Below are 17362 nucleotides of genomic sequence, written 5' to 3'. Positions count from 1 at the left end.
CAGCGATGTTGCCGTCGGCGCAACGAACCGTCACTCGCGCCGACGCGTCTGCCGGTTGCGATCAGCACCCACGAGGGCGCCGAACTGGAGGCAGTTGCACAGGTTTCAGGCATCTCCATCGCCCGACCTTGCGACCGCAATCCTGGCCAGTGGCGCTGACGATGTGCAGAAGACAACCAGCCATGGGCTACATCACTCCCGCCGCGTACATTCCAAACACTCGAAAGAACAATGCAGTAGGCCAAAGGGAAGGGAGCTTCGGGCTCCTCGCCAACATGGTACGATGGTCAGTACTGCTAGCTAATACATCGGCGGTGGCCGAGACGCCATCAAAATAAAACAAAAATAATTTTTGCTCACTCGTGCATCGCAAGATATAAAAAAAGTGAGGGAAGCAGAGTGCAACACCTTGACGCCACGATCCACCTAGTTGTGCCACGTGCGACAGGCGGCTGCGCAGAGGGTTAGGCTTATTGAGTCGCTTAGCAACAACCGGCCTCCACCCAGCACCTAACCTAGGCGCGAAGAGGCAGCCGCAAGGAGACGTGCATTCTGAAAGGTGGCCCTATCGCTCGCCGCACACAGCAGCTTGCCGAGCGATCGGCGTCCCGGATAGCATCACGACGCCCCGGCATCTAGCCGCAAGACGAGACAGCAACCACGCCTGACTCCCTGAGTCCAAAGAGATAGAAGATGCTATTCACACAAAATCGGACCACCCACGAGGCTTCTGTACTAACTCGCTTCGGCCTTGGTCTACAAACCACTTGCTCTAAGCTTTGTTGATGATAATGTTTGGTGCTTTGTGGCGCAGAGGTCATTTGATGGACAAAGAACACCAGTTCATGGGACAAGAGATGTGGACAATGATTGTGATTAGCTGCTGTATAAGCGCCTTAAAATTCCTCACGCAAAGGCGGGTAAAGAGATAGAAATAATAAAATCATGACCTTGCCGTGAGAAGCATGGGGTATTAATGAATGACGAAAGTTTGTGATAATAAAAACCATGATGGACATGTACAGAATTAGCACAAGTGCCTCAATCGTTCACACCCTTGCGTCCAAGGGCCGTGAGGCAAGTGCTCTAAGCTTTACTCACCCCAAGATGCCGACCACATGGCTCTCGTCCCAATTGAACAACGTTCTTGAAAACCAACGCGAACAAAAAAAAAAAACACTTGTGAGCAGAAAAGAACTGAACGTGCCGACAAGTTCAAGCATGCCACAAAAACCGATCTCCTCGCTCTCAACAAAGCACACCGCCGATGCTTGCAATGCGTGTCTCTCTAGACACCCTAGGCCTGCTCTTCCCCGACTCAAACAATAGCCGTTCCGAACCGCGAAAACTGACGTCTGATGTTCCGAGAGCTCCACGTTGGGCAGTCAGTGCGGGGTCACGAAATTGTGAGTGCCCCCTCTTGGAGTAAACGGACACAGCAGACGCGGTCGGAACAAACCAAGCCAAACACAACACCCAAAACAACCCCCCCCCCCCCCCCCCGATTCATCTCCTCCAGCTTAAAAAAAGTTCGCTTATAAACGGGAACCCTTATCTTCTCTATGATTCTGCTTTGTTCAGCGAAATGGGAGCGCGGCGGTAAACACAGACACAAAGCAAAGGAGGCACACAGCACACAGCAATCATGAATTACCAATTAGCCCACCTTTCCATCTTATTGCAATGATTCTGCTTTGTTTTGACGCGCACTACTTATTCCCTCCATTTCAGCCATGATTCTCAACCATATAGGTTCCCAAATGGGTGACGTACATGACCATCTGATGATTGTCATGTAAAGAGCCATTACTGGCGACAAGCATGTGAAACGAAATTGTTTAACCTTTTTTATAGCTCCTATCCGTCTATCTATGGACCACTTCTTGCAGCTCAAACAAAACATGGCTAACTCCTAGGTCTTTATAAATACTCTATCATGCTCGGACTGCTCGGGTTGTAGGCCCCGTCGTGCAGCGCGAGGGAGTAGCCAAGGTGCCCTGCCTCCGAAGTCGACCGGAGTCAAAGCCGAGTACACACGTCGTGACGTTGCCACGGCGACGGACACGTTGCCTCCCTATGGCCGCTGGGGTGACTGGATCGGGGGCGAGAAACTCCTCATGGTCGGCGCCGCCCTGCTGTCCATATTGCTCATCGCGTCGGCCGCCGCCACCACTGCCAGCATTGCGGACCGGCGATCGACCGCCGTGGGTGGGGCCGGTCACCGCTTACATGATGGCGCAGTGGCAGGCAAGTGACGTTTGAAGCATGTTCTAATACTGCAATAAATACTAGATTAGTTTGCGCAGAAGCTTTACGTGTACTGCTTGACGACGCTACGCTTGTAATCTCGAGTCTTTCTTGCAAAGTGTTTGCAGCGTATGTGAGCAAACGAACAGTGCAGCCGCCATTGGGGCGTTTCAGTCAGGTTGGGGGAATTTTCAACAGGACAATAATTTGCTCGAACTTCGTCACTCTCGTAAAATGGCCTTGTGCGTCATTAAAAATCAACCTGTATAAAATTACTTTGCTTTATAAACAAAATTCGCAACGTGATAAGCTTGTCCTCAGTAACTTGTTAATTTGGTGAGTTTAGAAAAGTGTGTGTACTTGAACATTAAAAATAAATAAGTAAATAAATCAAGTCCCAACTACACCCTAATCGAACGAGCGAATATTGAATAAACTATCCTCCGTGCCGCTGGTGGCTGAAGTACCGCTGTGATGGGAGAATTTCAAAGCAATTTGCTGTGAATTACAAAGTACAAGAGTGTTCCACACTCTCCCTCATGACCGCGACTACCGCTAGTACCCCGAATTTTAAGTTCACATATATACCACATAAAGTATATGGGAGGATGATCACTGCCGTAGCTCAATCGGTAAATCATCGAACGCCCTATTTGAAGGTCGCAGGTTCGGTCACTGCCAGTGACGGATTGTCTTTTAATCTACTGTAATTTCTCCCAAACTATATCATAGCTACTGTGCACTGAAAACAATACAAATAACGTTCCCTATACCTCCTTGGCTTCATTGTCTATTGGGTTGCGTGAAGTTCACGTAAAAAAAAATAAGCCGTTAAAATTCACCTTCTTTTGTTCAGAAACAGGCAATGTGGATTTCGAAGTATGAAGACTAATAACATCTGCTACCGTGCACAAGTTTAGATAATTCTTGTTGCTTTCATCTCAGTATTCAGTACTCCACACAGGCCAGAGCTGCAGAATGCAGACAAAAAAGCGCTGCCGGGCCCCTTTAACCACTCGGCTATCTATAAGAACGCCGTGCTGAATGCCTTGTACAATATCATATAGCAAGGTTATAGGAAAGAGAAATAACGTTGAGTAAGGAAAGAGGAAAGGGAGAGAGTAAAATATAGTTAATAAAGAGCCTTGTTACAACATAGCAAAGCCTATAAACAAAGCAAAACCTAGCCAGAACCTAGCTGCATCACATAGTCGCAATCAGCGTTAACCTAAATGTGTGAGAATCGACCAGCTTTGCTGTGCCAAGCTTTCTGGGACTTAGTAAAAGCTTCCAGCATTTTTTTTATTATGATGACAATAGAAAGCTCAACGCACTGCCCATGTTTATGACGTCATTAGAATAGGTCTCGGGATCTAAAACTTCAGCTCCCCTCACCGCGAGCATGTGAGCAATATTCTGCAGAAAGTGATCCGATCTTTGCATTATCCAAACCAGGGCCTTTAGAACAAGTACTGCCCTCGCCTGGAATGCAGTAGGAAAAAAATGATGAATATTGGTTTCGCGGATCAGCCGCCTGCGTCGGCATTACACGTCGGCTTTGCCAACACTTAAAGGGGCCCTGCCACTCTTCATGAGCATGGTGAAAAAACGCTGCTGATCGGTAGTAGAGGCTCCAGACAACACGCGAGCCAAATTTATCTTACTGTTGAACCCCCTATTCATTTTTAATAATTTGTGGGCGACTGCGTGGTATACACAGCTGTTAAAACCCGAAATGACCAAGTTAAATTAAACAACGCCTTGCACTCAATTGAGACATGAAATATTTTAGCAGAGCACGCGGCTTGGAATTCACAATAAATTATCAAAACCTGCTAAAAATTGCTTTCTATTCAATCGAAAATTCACGTTATATGCCTAAAAATCACACGTCACAGACCCATCTATATGCTATTGACGGATTTGTAAATGGCGGGCTCACTCGTTACAAAGATCGCCGCGAGAGGCCGCTAAATGTCTCTGCGTGCGCGCGCGATCACACTGAGAAAGCCGCGCATTCGAAGAAAAAAAAGAAAAAAATATTGCTCATGGTCGCGAAGCGCGCGTAACGTTGTTCTGGGGCCGTGCCATCCATCCCTGCTTAGCTTCCAACGCTTTCGTCGGGACGAGAGAAAAGAGAATGCAATTGCAGCATGCGACAAACCTTTGTAACTGCACTCATTCTTAAAACTCCACGCATTCTTAAAATTTTTGCGGCGTCGAGTTTGTGATGCAATAAGCGCTTACAGTGAATTCATTCTATGGTTACTTGACAAAGTGTTTCAGGGCTCCTTTAAAAGGACACTAAAGACAAATAACAATTTACGTCAGAGTGAGAGCTGAATATTTCACAACATCTACAACAACAATATAATCAACAGTGGTGCCCTACTTACCAAGAAATTAAGGTAAATGTAAGAGAATATATGTGCCCCAGTAGGACATTCTCGAAATGATACCGATGACGTCAGATCAACCACCTACAATTAATCACTAGTAATTGATCTAGCTCTACTGAATAACCTTCCGTACATCAAGAGATGCAATAGAATGGTGCTTGCTCGTTTTTCTTTGATTTATGGAAAAAAGAACCACTGGACGTTAGGATCTAAAATGGTGCGAGTGGTTCAAAAATTCATTTTTCGCGTGGTTACGCTGGGCGTGTAATGCCATCTAGGGGGGGGGGGGGAGGGCACTTTAGCGAAAACACGTCTGCAATGACGGAGCCAATGGCAGGAAATTGATCAATGGTCATTATTGTTGCTGTGGCTCTCGCTCCTTTCGTTCTGTCGGTGACCGCGCAGTAAAGCCGGCCAACGTTGCGCACGGCAACAGTGACGTCAGTCGGACCGCTTCTTGAGGCGGGTAATTTGGAAGTGCGCCAACCCGATGCGGGCGACTAAAACGGCATTTTATTTCAAAATAAGCCCTCCTTTGGCACAAAAGTAACACTACGAGGTTTCTGGACCGCTATTTCAACAATCAACGCCGACTTTATAGTTGCCTTTAGTGTCCCTTTAACTCGGTAATTCCAGGAGTGGCACCCACTGACCCGCTGTTACCCGGCTTGATTCCGTTCACCGAGTTTCCGGGGCAAGGCGATTTCGGCACTGTATACAGTCAGGCATCAGCAAAGACCTCCTGGAAGTCCACAACGGACGAAGAAGCTGAGGAGACCGACTCGACCACTGAGGAGCCAGCCACAGGATATGGCAATGCCAGTGGTGACTTGGTCGCTGTCGAGGATCCCTTGGCGATGCCGTTCCGAAGAGCCGTAAGTGACAATTTTACGAAACGGAATCGAAAGCGCAGTACTGTATATCAAGAACACTTATTTACAGCTTGCCATATATAACGCACCCATTCTGGGTCGGGTAATCTACTAGCTCTGCCTGTAAGTCGACATGGTCATCTATCTATCTATCTATCTATCTATCTATCTATCTATCTATCTATCTATCTATCTATCTATCTATCTATCTATCTATCTATCTATCTATCTATCTGTCTGTCTGTCTGTCTGTCTGTCTGTCTGTCTGTCTGTCTGTCTGTCTGTCTGTCTGTCTGTCTGTCTGTCTGTCTGTCTGTCTGTCTGTCTGTCTGTCTATCTATCTATCTATCTATCTATCTATCTATCTATCTATCTATCTATCTATCTATCTATCTATCTATCTATCTATCTATCTATCTATCTATCTGTCTGTCTGTCTGTCTGTCTGTCTGTCTGTCTGTATGTCTGTCTGTCTGTCTGTCTGTCTGTCTGTCTGTCTGTCTGTCTGTCTGTCCGTCCGTCCGTCCGTCTGTTTTTGAACACGCGCGAATTTTCGGAAGGGTATAGTGGGTGGTACGTTGCTTATCGCAGGCGAAACCCGAATGTGGCGCAGTCTTCTACACGTACTGCCGCAAGCCGCGGCGTGAGTTCCTCTATCGGGCGTCGCTGAACGCCTGCCTGGCCGCAGCCGACGACCGCCCTGCGCAGCTCTGCAACCGCGGCCCCAACCGGTTCTCATCGTGGCGCGATTGCGAAAGGAAATGTGTCTTGACGGAACCGCCACACGAACCCTGCGAAGACAAGACGCTGCTAGTCGGATGCAGGAGGTATGCACTGCGCACTCGTCGCTTACCCGGGGAAAGCCTTTGTAAGCCTTTGGAAAGTCGGGGAGGGCGTCCGTTTGGATGTCCTTCACGTCTTTCTCGATCCTCAGTCCAGGTTGAGGGGAACACCATAACCACCACCTATAGCGGGCAGGATCGCGTGGCTACCTCACGAAACACGAGATGTTCTGCTCCTGTTTTATTAAAAAAGCACGTTCAGATAGTTCTGACACTAGCTTCACGACGGGAAAAGGAGATACAACACGTAGGAGCAGTACAACCTCTGTGCACGTTTCTGGCATTGTATATTGCTGCTAGTAGAGAAAGGTGTGACGACGTAAGCTGAATTTTGAAGGCTGCATGATTATGTTATGCGGCATATATTTGGTGCTAGAGACACCTATCGCCAACAAAAGTTTGCTGTGGGCATGCTTAACCGGAATCTTCCTGCAGTTATGTGTGCAGTACACCTGGAACGCCATGCTGGGGTGGGGCTTAACGTGCGCTGCGAAGTGAGAATCGTGATGTAATGTAAAAGTTCCTGTCCATTGAATAACGGGGTAATTAAGTGACTACTTTGTTAGTGATTACTCTGGCGGCTTCGATAGCACAAATGTTTGTCGTTAAGAATGGTCGATGCATGGTGCATACAAGTAAAGTCTTGCTTGCGCTTTCCTGAATGGTTGATCTATCAGCCTGTACGAGAAAAAGATACTATAAATGAGGCTTCTCTCCGTCCGTGGCCCTAACAACGTCATTGAACTGCTTATATGCCGACACCACCACTATTCCCAAAAGCGTTATCTAGTTCGAACGCAGAAGTGACGTGGTCTCGCGCACGAATTATTGGGCTATGTTCCATCACACGCATTGCCCCTAGAGCATCTATCTTCAGCGTCTTTCCGTAGACGCCATTGTTGCATTAAGAATTCATATGTAATAACGTGAACGCTTTACATAACTAGGATGGCGAAAAGGCGCACACGTAAAGGAACCACCAAGTATGTACTCGTAAAGCGTGCAACCTAGCTCAGTGGAACTGATCAGCAATGGCAGCAACTTCTGCAAAAGCTAGCGGGAGGGAGAGAACCTTCTGCCATATCCGGAAGTCTTCACTCGAATGAGCGCCCCTTGCTAACAAGCAAGGGGCACCTTGTGAGCATCTTCCTTCGTATCACCTTTGCGTTCTCTCTGGTAAAATATTTTCTATTCAAAACCAAGCCTGACATGCAGCATTAAATCTAGGAGCAACCTGTCCAAAAGAAATGGTTTCTTCATCCCATCCCATCAAATATACGAATAGTAACCACCTGAAAGTGTTTTCTTCTTGGCTCTGCGTTGCTAGTAGTTGGACAACTCCTTTATTATGAATCCCAACTCCACAATGCAGGATTCGGCAGAACTGATTGTAGATAGTCATGCTTATTGCAGGCAGGACGTCCGCTCTAGCTGGTGGTGGTTCGATGGCCGGGTGTGCCTGGCCTGGAACTTCCCAGGTGGTGGATGCCCTGCCAACGGTACAGCTGTGTTCGCAACGGCCAATCAGTGCGCGGCGCGCTGCACAAACCGAAGATATCCGCCCTGCGCCACCCCACGCACCGTGCCCTGCTCCAGCGAACAGCTCAAGTTTCCCTTCTTCGCGGCAGAGGCGCCCTCATCGGCTGCTGTGCGGGGCCGGAGGCACTGCTTCAGGCTTACGCGGCGCGTGCTGGAGTCGCACCGGTGCCTGACCGGCGCCAACCGGTTCATGACCAAGGCTGCCTGCGAACAGGCCTGCAAGAAGCCGCGCTCAACCTGACCGTAGTCGCAGGCCCTGCGTTGTGGTCATTTTTTATATGTAACAATACAATAGCAGAGTTTTATAATTTGATCGTTCCCTTCGTGTGAAATGTTTCGCATGTCGGGCTTGTGTCTGAGACGAACGTACAAATATGCGACGGGCTGCCACGGGCAGCCTCGGCGGCATCATAGTGCTTAAGGTTTCAAGACACAGGAGCCATGAGTGTGGGACAATCTTTTTCTTTCTTTCTTTCTTTCTTTCTTTCTTTCTTTCTTTCTTTCTTTCTTTCTTTCTTTCTTTCTTTCTTTCTTTCTTTCTTTCTTCCTTTCTTTCTTTCTTTCTTTCTTTCTTTGAAGAGGTTTCGCAAAAGCTGGATGGCAGAATAGGGAGTCTTTTAAATTAGGGTTCATTGATTCATTAATTTGTAGGGTTTAACGTCCCAAAACCACCATATGATTATGAGAGACGCCATAGTGGAGGGCTCCGGAAATTTCGATCACCTGGGGTTCTTTAACGTGCACCCAAATCTGAGCACACGGGCCTACAACATTTCCGCCTCCATCGGAAATGGAGCCGCCGCAGCCGGGATTTGATCCCGCGATGTGCGGGTCAGGAGCAGAGTACCTTAGCATAGACCACCGCGGCGGGGCGAAATTGGGGTTCATAAAAGAGTGAAAATTTCAGAATACTTATTTATGTTAGCAAGTTTTTTTTTTTTTTAGCGGAGGGAATGCAGCCTTTTCATGTGATGCGAGTGCAGCTGGTAAATGGAGTCAGGGCTTTCTTATTGACATCCAGGACTGCTTAAAGAGTGTAGGACGTAGCTAGAGTTTGGTTGCAAGACATCAGACATCAGGATCAGTTCCGAGTCCCCTTGTGTTATTGCTTCTTATTAACAACATTGTAAATGACGTCAGATCTTAATTGCGGATGACTGTGTGATTTATAGAGTTAAACATAGAGTGATATTACTTTACTGTAGGCTAGTTTCGACACTATATGATCATGGTGTGATAAATAGAAAATATACTTGAATCTTCAAAAATGTTCACGTCACCTTTTCGAAGAAACGTACGCATATATCAGTCTTGCACATATACGCTAAACAATATGACCTTAAAGAAAGCTAAGGAATATAAATATCTATGTATTTTATAGCGTCTGATTTAAGGTGGAATAGACACATTCGGCTCATTAAGAATAGAGTAATAAATCCACTGGGTTTTCTTTGCCGTAATTTGAGTCAGTTGCCACAGAAATCGAAAGAGCAACTATATTTCACGTACATCCGCAGCATAGTTGATTACGGTTGTGTTTGTTGGGATCCGCACACATCGGATATCGCAGAGCAGTTTGAAAGCATGCAAAATAAGGCGGTGTGGTTTGTACTCAAGAGTTACAGAACATCAAGCATGACGGAAAGCAAACGTAAGTTATCATGACTGGCTTTGCAAGATAGGCGGAAAAACCTTAGACTGAAATTTTTTTCATGCTGCATACCATTATAAAACCGGCATAAGCAATAAAAGTATATTAAGTTAGCCACTTACGTCTCGTCGAGATGCGACCATGCCCTGAAAGTTCGCGAATTCCCTTCCTTTGGGGGGTGACGTGTTCAAGTATTATTTTATTCCACGAGCCATTAGAGACTGAAATGTCCTATCGCCTGACGTAAACATTTTGGACAACGATGTATTTTACCTCACCAGGTAAGTGTGTTTTTGTATATTTGTGCCCCGCCGGGGTGGTCCAGTGGCTAAGGTACTCGGCTGCTGACCCGCAGGTCGCGGGTTCGAATCCCGGCTGCGGCGGCGGCATTTCCGATGGAGGCGGAAATGTTGTAGGCCCGTGTGCTCAGATTCGGGTACACGTTAAAGAACCCCAGGTGGTCGAAATTTCCGGAGCCCTCCACTACGGCGTCTCTCATAATCATATTGTGATTTTGTGACGTTAAACCCCACATATCAATCAATTTTGTATATTTGTGTATGTAATCCTGCTTATGCAATAAATAAATAAATAAATAAATAACACTAAAAATTACACCATCTCGCACTAACGATAATTATGTGTAGATGCGAAGCAGTAGGCGCTAACGGTTACACTGGCGGCGACGCTGACGCTGGCGATCATCGTGACGTTGCGCAGGAGAGAAACCTAGGGACGCGCAAGGCACGCAATGATGGACCAGTGTTTCCTGCTGGAACATGCCGGTCGCTGATAATGGGCAATGAGAGACAGAAAAGCAGCTTTCAGTTCGCTTTTAGTTAACACGCACGCTGCGCTTTTTTGTTTTTAGTTCAACAACGCATTGAAGAAATCTCGCACCGGCACAACCTTGGAGGTGCCGGTGCGATGAAGTGCTTATATATATAAGGTGGTCAGTGAATGATTGGGCAGCGCGAGTATTCGGCTTTTAATGCGAAGCATTTCCTTGCGTACTGCAAGCACTTTTGGCGTATCCATCCATCCATCCATCCATCCATCCATCCATCCATCCATCCATCCATCCATCCATCCATCCATCCATCCATCCATCCATCCATCCATCCATCCATCCATCCATCCGTCCGTCCGTCCGTCCGTCCGTCCGTCCGTCCGTCCATCCATCCATCCATCCATCCATCCATCCATCCATCCATCCATCCATTCATCCATCCGTCCATCCATCCATCCATCCATCCATCCATCCATCCATCCATCCATCCATCCATCCGTCCGTCCGTCCATCCGTACGTCCGTCCGTACGTCCATCCATCCATCCATCCATCAATCCATCCATCCATCCATCCATCCATCCATCCATCCATCCATCCATCCATCCATCCATTCATCCATCCAATCCCATCCCATCCCATCCCATCGCAGAATTAGTACGGGAATGAATACAAGTCACTAGACATGACATGAATATTGTCAGAATCCCGTCGCGTGCGTCATCAAACACTTTCCATCAGACAGTGGCACATACCCCGGGGGCAAGTATGTGCCCCTGGTATATTGGTATGTGCCACAAGTGATTGACACGTAGTACCTACCCGGAAAGGGCGAGAACACACATGGTTATTTCAATGCATGATCGGTAATATAAAGCTGACGTCAGCAGCGTTGACCCAACGACTGGAAAGAATAAATGTCAAGATACCAGCAGAAATCAATCCCCAGCATTCTGCGTGGCAATGAAGTATTCTACCACGCAGCCACGCCAGGTCGCGGATCTGATTTTTGAATAGGCCCTAATGTTAGCGAAACATCAATGCAGTGCTCGCTATCCATTTTTATAAACATTACATACGTGTTCCTAGGATACAACCGTCATGTGGGTTTAACGTCAATTGTAGTTAGGTGTCACCCGCTGAAGTTGATTTATGTAGCGGTCTCCAGGGCTACCATCCTTGCTATCACCACCGCTTCACATCAGCTTACCGCTTCTGGTGTTGCTAGTATTCAGATAGCTCTTAGCATCGTTACGCAACTGTAAAAACCTGGGCATACAAAACATATGCAGCTTTTTAACGTATGTCTGTGTAACACTTGTGCATATCTTTAGCGCCACTTACGTGTGTTTCACTCAATAAAAAATTACAACATAGTCACCGTACATACGCATTATTCACATAACATCAATTTCCAAGGCATGTAGGATCTGCCGAATTTTCGTTTTTTTGATTGACAAAGTTCACAATAATGAACTCAGCCACCATATCAAGATGACTGGGCATTGAGCAACGGCTTAAATTTTCGCCGCGTGGCTGGATCGTTTGTCAGACAGTCAAACGGTCAAACGGACTGATAGAGAGACAGACCAAACTTTCTTTGTGGAAGTACCCAAAAAAAGACTACCGTGTTTAATAACGGAAATGGGTGTTTTTCTTAAATAGTCAAGGTCTTCAGCAAGTGCACCTCAAAGTGCACCCGAAAGCGATACTTTAGGCTAAATAGTGTTTATATGAGCTTAGATTTGGTAAGTAAGCAATCATGGGCGCTTTTAGGCATTCACGCACAAACAATAAAACAGGCATTTGCAGAAACTTAAAAAAAAAGGCTATTTGGCTATCTTTCCTTCCTTCAGTCCCAGTTCAGCGTGTTCAACGCCCATTCCTCGCTCAGTGAACGATTTCGCCTTCCGGCGAAGGGGAAACACCTCCCAACCGAACGACTTGCAGCGCTCCCTGGAGTATCCGACTCGTCTCGGCCCACCTCGGATTCTCTGCCTCTGGACTGAAGACAGGTGACTCTCCGTTTTCCAACCTTGGATAGAAATGACTTTGTCCTCGGACAACTGGTCTATGTACAATGCTGTACATAGGCGTCACTGCCCGACTTGCTGGTTCGGGCTCGACACCACGTGAAGAATGCCTTACATGAGAAGTAGCAGCCGTTGCTTCCTTGTGGTGCCGTGTCCAAAGGAACTAAGGATTGTTTTATAGCAACTCTTATGTGTGGGTACGTATGTGGTGCTATGCTCGAACGTTCATTAGTGTTTGCCGGTGATGTTCAATCAGAATTTTATCCTGTGAATAATTAGTCGAAGGCCGACGCATTCGCTCTTGCCTTAAGTGAAATACGTGATTTCAAGTAAAGCTACGAAGTTTTACAATTAAACAAACTATCGCCGAGATATAACTTAAACAGCTGAAGTGAAAAGCAGAAATGCGTGAAAAAAATTCACAGCATATCCGCGGAGTGAATGATGAGTGGGGCGAAACGTCCGTCTGTGTCTGTACGTCCATCCGTCGGTCCGCCTCTATGACACTAGAGCACGCATCGAACGGACGGACGAATGCTTCGCCCCACTCATCATCATTCACTTCGTGAATAAAAGCTCTGAATTTCTTATTATAACAGCGCTATCCTCTTTAATCGTCAGCTATAGCGAAACCACTAACGCCATCTAGTGATAATATTTCCTAGGACATATACACACAACGTCATCTATTGAGCAATTAACAAACTTGAGATGGCTGCATTCATATTACACACCAACGGAGGAGGAAATGACGCACATCCAAATGAGCTTTGTCCCTGAAAGCCAACGCTGTTGGTAATGCTAATGGGGCTGGTGTGGATGCTGACGCCTGTCGTTTCATCTCCTACCAAATGAAAGTGGTAGAAAATGAAATTAAAAGTGTGAATACTATATAAAGTGAATTCTTTCGATGAAAGCGATGCTGTTCTGGGACCAAATGTTATGGTTCTGTTCACGTTTTACGCAATGTCACGAACCAGCTGTCGAAAAATACAAATAGGGGCAAAGAGGCAGAAAATAGATTGCGTCGGTAAAATCTTATCTTTTTTTCCCAGATCAGGACAACTGTAACATATATCGGATCGTGTTGATAGAAGAGGATGTCGCGTGTTAATAGTGGTGGAAAAGACAGTCTCATCATTTCATCTTGATATTGACCCTTCAATGGAGATAACTCGGACTGCATGCGTTACAGCATACAACTTACGCTAAAATACCTATAGGATCATGGTATCACCCACAGGATCCGCAATCCTCTATTTCCGTGAATCTACGTGATAAAATAGAGCGAACTACACAACTTAATTCAGCTGATGTGACATACCTTTTTAGCGATTTCAATTATTCGCTCATTGATTGGTCTGCAATGTCTACTACATGTGGTGTCTGATGAAATTTTCACGAAGTAACTTTCGACTATACAACGCATCACAACTTGTTCATCAATGTACCAATGGTGGTTCATCGCTCTTGGCATATTACTAAGTCTTCAATGAAGAAAGTCGGAACTGTGTGTGTGTGTGTTTGAAAGAGGCTCAGGATTTGTTTGTCTTCTACTAAGTAAATGAGACGAGCAGAAAAAATTTCATTTATTATTTTGCCAGATAAGAAGTTAGCGCAATGGGTATGATATTGTCCAGGGTGTATCCTGCGCAGTTGTTTTTAAGAACAGGAATATTTTAGCCGTTTTCCAACTAAAAAGAATCTATGAGCATTTTGTAGAATGGTTAACTATAGTCAATTAATTATTGCCACGTTCTTTCCTCAAGTTTGCTTATCACCCCGCTACGCTGTACGCGATTCTCAGCGCCAACCGCGCCTGCAGTATTCGAGAAGCTTCAGGGCTGCCGTGGATCATTTTGTTGAGATTACGCCCACGTCGGGAGCATTTCAGATCATGCTGGAATCAACGTCGCCGCTAGCGAGAACGCTAGAATATTCGATGGCGAGTGTTTAAATGCCGACACGCTTCGCCGCTTGTCAGTTGATTGACGGCCGATGCTCTGCTAGCCACTATCAGGGCCAGTGTCTTGATGTAAGCTGACTTTCGCTTTACGTGGTCACAAGTTCGGCCCAATTAAACAGTTTATTATTCTACCTGAAGTCTGCACCCTTCGTTCACGTCGCGACCCCGTGACATCTGGTAAAGGTGCTTTCAGTTCATGTACCGAACGCCCCCCTCCAGTCGAGAGCCAAGCCCCATCCGTGAAGCACACATCCCCGCCAACCTCGACCTGCGAGCAAGCCGCCGACAACAGGGGCTACCTGCGTAGTACAGGGCTCTACTCAATAATACTCGCAAGCCGAAGGCCACTGCCACTACTGACCACTATGACATCCCTGTACCAACGGCCACCATGGTCGTAATGCAGCAGCCAAAGGAGCCACAGATCTTCCACGGATCCTCATTTCAAGAACCAGAGACCTGGCTAGAAACGTATGACCGAGTGGCCGCCTTGAACCAGTGGGACTCTGAAGAAAAGTTGCGCCTCGTCTACTTATATCTGGAAGACGCTGTGAAGATCTGGCATGAGAATCAGGAGTCTGCAGTGGGATTCCGGGATTGTTTTCTCGGCGCATTCCTGGAAGATTTCCCAAGCGTCGCTCGCAAAGAAACAGCCGCTGCTTTGCTTGAGACCCGGGTGCAGTTACCAACGAAAATGTCACCATCTTCACAGAAGAGATGCCGAAACTGTTTCGGCACGCCGATCCTACCATGGCTGAGGAAAAAAAGCTCCGCTTCCTCATGCGGGGCGTGAAGCAACAGTTGTTTGCGAAACCCTTCAACCAGCATCCGAAGTTAATCCGGGCCTTTCGACGCACAAACAAGAGCAGCTGAAAACCTGCTCCTGAAATACAAGAACTGCTTTTCGTCGTCATCGAGAATTCGACAGACCCCTATCGCGAAACATCGGATGTTTCGCGACAGGGGTCTATCGAATTCGGAATCTTAATAGAAGAAACTACCAGGCCACACCACCCGAGTCCGTGCAGAGTGTTGACGTGAGAACGTGGGGCTATAAAGAAACAAGTCGACGGAATACTCCACGACGACATCATTAAGCCTTTAAAGAGTGAGCGTCAACGGTGGTGTTAGTGAAGAAAAATGATGGAAAATACGCTTCTGTGTCGACTATCACCGACTCAACAAGATAACAAAGAACCCCTGCCGTGGTGGTCTAGTGACTAAGGTACTCGGCTGCTGACCCGCAGGTCGAAGGATCGAATCCCGGATGCGGCGGCTGCATTTCCGATGGAGGCGGAATTGTTGTATGCCCGTATGCTCAGATTTGGGTGCATGTTAAAGAACCCCAGGTGGTCGAAATTTTCGGAGCCCCCCACTACGGCGTCTCTCATAATTATATGGTGGTTTTGGGACGTTAAACCCCACATATAAATCAAGATAACGAAGAAGGACGTATACCCTCTCCCCCGAATAGACGACGCCTTTGATCGACTCCAGAGTGCTAAATACTTTTCATTGATGGACCTGAAGACATGCTATTGGCAAATTGATGTAGACGAGAGAGACCGACAAAAGATTGCGTTTATAACACCAGACGGCCTTTTCGAGTTCGAAGTCGAGCCTTTTGGTCTTTGATCGGCACCTGCGACTTTTCAACGCGTTATGGACACAGTGCTGGTAGGATTTAAGTGGCAGACTTGTCTCGTTTACACGGAGAACGTCGTCATGTTTTTCTCAAGCTTCGACGAGCATCTTCGGCGCCTTGAAGCAATACTTCAAGCTATTCCGACTTCCGGATTCACACTGAAGCCGGAAAAGTGCCGCTTCGCGTACGAGGAACGTCTGTTCTTGGGCCACGTAATAAGCAAGTCTGAAGTAAAACTTGATCCGCAGAAGACAGCCACCCTCACTGCATTTCCGCCGTCCGCCGACCAGATGGCCGTGCGTCGATTTCTCGGCCTGTGCGCCCATTACTGGCGCTTCGTGAAAAACTTTGCTCGCATTGCCAAGCCATTCACTACTAACCTTACGAGAACTGACGTCGAGTTTAGATGGAAAACCCCACATGAGAAAGCATTTGGGGAACTATATCAACTGACGCTTGCAGATGCCGCCGATACTCGCGCATTTCGACGCAAACGAAAACACAGAAGTGCACTCTGAAGCAAGCAGCTCGGCGCCGTCCTTGTGCAGAAAACTGATCGACTGGAAAGGGTTATTAGTTATGCTAGCCGGTCACTACATAAGGCAGAAAGCAATTATTCCACGATAGAAAACATGTGCCTTGTCGTCATCTCGGCGACGTCAAAGTTTCGTCCTTACCCCTACGGCAGGCCCTTCAAACTTGTGAGCGACCACCACGCCTTGTGTTGGCTAGCTAACTTGAAAGACCCTTCAGGTGGCCTAGCCCGATGGAGCCCGATACTTCAAGAATCCGACATTACCGTCATTTACAAGTCCGACAGCAAGCACTCTGACGCAGAGTGCCTGTCGCAAGCCCCCGTCGACCCACCACCGCCCGAAGACAGGAATGACGGCTGCTTCATTGGAATGATAACTGCCGACGACTACGACTTCGCTGAACACCAGCGGGCGGACCCGGAACTTAGGAGCCTAATCAAATACCTCGAGCGCAGGGCCTCTGTTGTTCGGAAGGTTATTTAACGGGCGCTTACGTCGTTTTCGCTGCGAAACGACCTTCTTCAAAAAAACTTCTCGCCGCTTCAAGGCAAGTACCTTCTTGTCGTGCCTTCACCTTTGCGACCGCAACTCCTCCAAGCCCTGCACGATGATCCGACCACAAGACGCCTTGGTGTTTCCCGCACGCTCGCGAAGATACAAAAAAGGTACTACTGGCCGCGCCTTACCGCCGACATCGCTCATTACGTGAGGGCATGCCGAGACTGTTAGCGACGCAAAACACCACCGACAAGGCCAGCAGGCTTTTTTCAGCTGATCAAACTACTTCGCCGACCATTCCAACAAATCGGGATGGACTTACTGGGACCATTTTCGACGTCGAACT

The 17362-nt window shown here is 47.2% G+C and overlaps 1 protein-coding gene across 1 annotated transcript; it reads left to right on the top strand.

The window, feature by feature from the left end:
• The first annotated feature begins 182 nt into the window (after positions 1 to 182).
• On the top strand, positions 183 to 8207 carry LOC142817497 (uncharacterized). The gene is made up of 5 exons (XM_075894513.1): positions 183 to 286; positions 1961 to 2247; positions 5283 to 5521; positions 6110 to 6345; positions 7774 to 8207. Exons 1-5 carry the CDS (start codon positions 183 to 185, stop codon positions 8138 to 8140), a joined length of 1233 nt encoding a protein of 410 aa, XP_075750628.1. The 3' UTR covers positions 8141 to 8207.
• Positions 8208 to 17362: the final 9155 nt, after the last annotated feature.

Source organism: Rhipicephalus microplus, chromosome 5 (assembly GCF_043290135.1).
Source record: "Rhipicephalus microplus isolate Deutch F79 chromosome 5, USDA_Rmic, whole genome shotgun sequence".
Classification (NCBI taxonomy): domain Eukaryota; kingdom Metazoa; phylum Arthropoda; class Arachnida; order Ixodida; family Ixodidae; genus Rhipicephalus; species Rhipicephalus microplus.
Note: the sequence above shows the minus strand (reverse complement) of the source record. Positions and strands in the feature narration are given on the sequence as shown.

Coding starts and splice junctions, on each gene's coding strand:
- LOC142817497 (XM_075894513.1), top strand. CDS start 183: ATGGGCTACATCACTCCCGCCGCGTACATTCCAAACACTCGAAAGAAC. Junction 287..1,960: donor CTCGCCAACATGGTACGATG/GTCAGTACTGCT, acceptor CTCGGGTTGTAG/GCCCCGTCGTGCAGCGCGAG. Junction 5,522..6,109: donor CGATGCCGTTCCGAAGAGCC/GTAAGTGACAAT, acceptor TGCTTATCGCAG/GCGAAACCCGAATGTGGCGC.